Here is a 4,011-nt window from a genome sequence, read left to right as displayed (position 1 = left end):
CAGTGCATGGATTTTTTCTTTTCATATCTATCACTCTCATGAAATGAGAGACACTGGGACAGAAATTAAACCTGTGCTTGTATTAAAGAACCTGTGCACTTAAAATGAGTCATGTAGAGCCCATGTTCATATGGGTAGAGTGGGACTAGACATAGCCAGAAAAATTTGCTTTTGAAGACCAAGTGTGGTATTCTGGTGTAAATTCTCAAGCAGCGGAAGAATATTCATCTGAACAAGATGACTACTTAAAATGTAAAAGAATAAAAGCATCTGTGCTAGAATAATGCCTTTTTATTACCAGGGCTTCACAAGGAAGAATTTGATCCTTCTGAGTATTTGTAAACACTGCATTTTTCCTCTGTTGCTAATAGATAGCAGAGTATGCTAAATAAAGCCGATTTTCTAAATGTCTTTGAATGTTTTGTTTCAAATTATTTGTCTTTGACAGAAAGTATAATTTCTATTTGCTGTGTTTTCAAACAAATGTAGTCAGTGATTAACTTTTTTTTCTTCTAGTTTCAAACATGCAACATGCTTCTAAAAAGTAATCTCTCGCATTTTTTTTGTATACAAGCTTGAACGGCAGAAACAGTTGTTTTGTTTTTTTTTTTCCTGATAGTATCCTTCCGTTTGTCTGCTTTTCCAGACCCTAAGGAAGAAAAATTTCATCTCAAAAATTAAAAAAGAGATTTTTTGGTACATACATTAAATTTCCATAAGACTCAAAACATGTCTTTCTTCTTTAATGATTACGACTATGTATGACAAATGCTTATTCCTTGGAAATACAGCTCCTCCTACTGAACTCATAAATGTGCTTTATTTTCAGTATGTTATCAAGTGGATTTATTTTTCTCCTGCTGTGATGAGCTTAAATTCTCTGCTGTTCAAAAAGCTTGGCTTTCCAGCACATATGTTGCTGGAGGCAAGCAGTCTGACACTTCACATCAAACAATGAACTCAGCATACTGAAAAAATACATACAAAGATTTTCCTTTACTGCAATGTAAATACAGCCACATGCTTACGACACTCTACAGCATTGCTCAAATTATATTATTTTGTTATATTAAGAATGGTTTTATCTCACCAATGAACTATGGGCAAGGTTCTAATTCTTTCCCACAGAGTTCTTCATTTCAACAACCAGAATGCCATCATGGCAGAATAGCGCAGACAAGTCTTTGTTCTCCACTCCATCAGGTAATTTGTATTGTCTGGTAAAGCTTCTGGATATGAAACCGTGTTCATCCATCCTGGGTCCATGCTGAGCCTTGATCAGGAGCCAGCCTTCGAAAGTCTGAATAATGATATCTTCAGGGCGGAACTGCACAACGTCCAGCAAGACCTGGAAGCCTGTGTTTTCCTCCTGCTGGCCACTCTTCCCAGCCTCAGCTGTACTTTCTGCAGAACACCTTCTGTTGCTCTGTGCAGTTGTAGAAGGGCCTGGCAAAGCGTATAAAGAGTGGTCCAGTTTGTGTGCTTCCAGCTCTTGGAGAGCAAACTGCTCTTGGTAGCGTACAGGAGTTTCCACCCAGTGTCTAATAACAGCTTCTGCCATTGCGGAGGCAGAAAGGTAAGGTGCTGCTCCTGTCGCTTTGGGGAAGCTGTAGAGTCACAGCAAACTCTTCCCAGTCATATGCCTTACCCGCAGACTAGTTTATCGGTTCATGTTGCCTTTCACTTTTAGCACAGGCAGAGCTTAACATTTAATAGGGCGTGCTTTGCTCCAGTGACTGGAGACTGGTTTCATCTTTTATCCACTAACAATAGAGCACTATTTATAGTGCTGAGGTCTTGAGTGGCTTCAACACATGCACAGCTCTCATGCATAAGCAGTGAAAGCAAAATTTTAATGCACCTCTGATTATTGCAATATTGTGCTGTTTGTTGTTAAGAATAATTAACAGAAAAATAATGTGAAAGATTCTTTGATTTAAATGGAAGCTTAATGATTCTACTTTTTCAAGAGATACATAGCAATAGATACAACCTTTGTATTTCTTCTAAACGAAATAGGAAGCTACTGCAGGAAGAGATTTAATTAGCTCGACAGTAGGAACAGAGAAGATTTCAGATTAGGCTAACTATAAAATCTATCAAGTGCACTGGACATTGTTGCAGAGTTGCATGTAGTTGAAATACAAGCATGGTTAACCATATTATTGGCAAGAGGAGGGAACTGTAATCATCCTTGCCCAATCTGGGGGTGCCTGAAAGCCTGAGTCTGCAATCTTAGTGACCTACAAACACAGCAGAGCCTTCTCCAGCGTGACAGGGAGTCTCACTCAAGAGTGCAGTGGAATTACAGCTAAAGCTCATGCTTCACAGCTTCCAGGAGAGGGTAGAGCTATTTGCTCTAGCAGAATAGTAAAAATAACTCCAAACCCTTACTGCTACCACGTTGTCTCAGTAACCTTCATCTTCTGAGGCTTAACAGCTTGAATGGATGTTCCTACCTACTGCATATGTCTGGGGAGCAGGACTAGTGACCTAAGAGGCTCTCGGTGGTGTTATCTTCTTGCTAGCTTGTGAGCACAGGGGAAATAATGCCTACAAGTGTTAACGGTTTAGTTAAAGAGACCTAAGAGGAAAGTGCAATGAAAAGACAAAAGCATTCCCATATTTTAGTATGTTTGCTAAAAATATCCCTCTGGCTGGACTTTGTAATGTAAAGCAGAATGCATTATGGCAATTGATGGTTAGAACTCTTTATTTCCCTCAGTTGCACTAATGCTAGAAACAATCAAATGAGAGAATTTCATTCCTTCTTATTTGGCTGTTGTTGTTCAGAGCTCTGTCTCTCTCTTGTCCTTACATCTTCCACTACTATGAAAAGCGCACATCAGTTTATTTATATGGGATCTTTGGTTGCTAATGGACTCACAAAGGAAGAAGCTGAATTTCAATAGCTGTGAGAAATGAACTTCTGCATCAAGTCAATAGCAGAGCATGATTACCAGCCATACCTATCATTAAAGTTCTAAGGTTGCTAATTTATTTTAGACTTATGAAACCTGCACCGCAAGGTAAGGAAATTTTGAAAGGTAGATCAAAGGTTCAACATGACTTACATTAATGGCCAACCATTTAATTGAATATTGTGGGAAAGAAGAGCTATGCTACTTTATTTAACTATTGGCTCTTCTCCTGTCAAACTGTCCTCCAGAAATCATTAAAAAATGCAATTCTGAATGTATGGCTTGCTAATATAGTGCTAAAAATAACCTGGAGCATTGCCCATTATCTGTTCAGCAGCTGTTTTCTGTTTTGCTAGTCAATAATTCACTTGGTGAGGAAACTTTAACCCTGAAGTGAAGCAGTATGCCAGTTTGGTTGTGATATTATGCTTTTAGAGATGGCTGAAAGTTATCGCCATCCCTACTGAATTCTGTGATGATAGCCTGACTTATTTTACTTCAGGTTTGCACTTCATTAATAAACATTCTGTGCAGGGATACCACATTCTTTTATGCTTTTTAATTTTATTTTAATTATTCCCATCTTTTCTGGAAAAAGATAAACTTGCCTAAACTTACACTTTAAATGAAAACAGAAATCACCACCTCAGTGCAGGTCACTGTGGGACAGCTATGTCTATTTCCAGAAACAGTTGTGCTAGTCTTTCAAATGTCTATGTTAAGCATAGTTGGAACTGTCTGTCTGGTCTAATTAGCACAGAAGATGTTTTGAATGCCCTTTAAATTCATGTCATATGCAAAGTTCTACAGAAATTTATAGGATCCTTTTCTACTGTGTAGGACAAGGAGTTAGAAAGATTTTAGTAATGCAGCTGTTTAGCCTCTTCCTGCTCTTCCATCCTGCTCCCTCTCCCAGCTCCAGTCCCTTTTCTCTCTTTTTGCCACCTATGGGCTCAGGAATCACCACAATATTTCCTACCTGTTTGTTGCTAACACGGAGCATATGTAACCTGAAAAAAGAAAACACCCTCAAAATGCAAACATCCCAGCAAACTAGAGTATTTTTTCAGCCTTTCAAGTTAGATATGGA

At 38.5% G+C, this 4,011-nt stretch overlaps 1 protein-coding gene across 1 annotated transcript; it reads right to left on the bottom strand.

Annotated features, from left to right (window-relative positions):
- Positions 1-1,089: 1,089 nt before the first annotated feature.
- Positions 1,090-1,561, bottom strand: HSPB3 (heat shock protein family B (small) member 3). Its single transcript, XM_005151952.3, has one exon. It carries the CDS (start codon positions 1,559-1,561, stop codon positions 1,112-1,114), a length of 450 nt encoding a protein of 149 aa, XP_005152009.2. The 3' UTR covers positions 1,090-1,111.
- Positions 1,562-4,011: the final 2,450 nt, after the last annotated feature.

Source organism: Melopsittacus undulatus, chromosome Z (genome assembly GCF_012275295.1).
Source record: "Melopsittacus undulatus isolate bMelUnd1 chromosome Z, bMelUnd1.mat.Z, whole genome shotgun sequence".
Lineage (NCBI taxonomy): Eukaryota > Metazoa > Chordata > Aves > Psittaciformes > Psittaculidae > Melopsittacus > Melopsittacus undulatus.
Note: the sequence above shows the minus strand (reverse complement) of the source record. Positions and strands in the feature narration are given on the sequence as shown.

Coding starts and splice junctions, on each gene's coding strand:
- HSPB3 (XM_005151952.3), bottom strand. CDS start 1,561: ATGGCAGAAGCTGTTATTAGACACTGGGTGGAAACTCCTGTACGCTAC.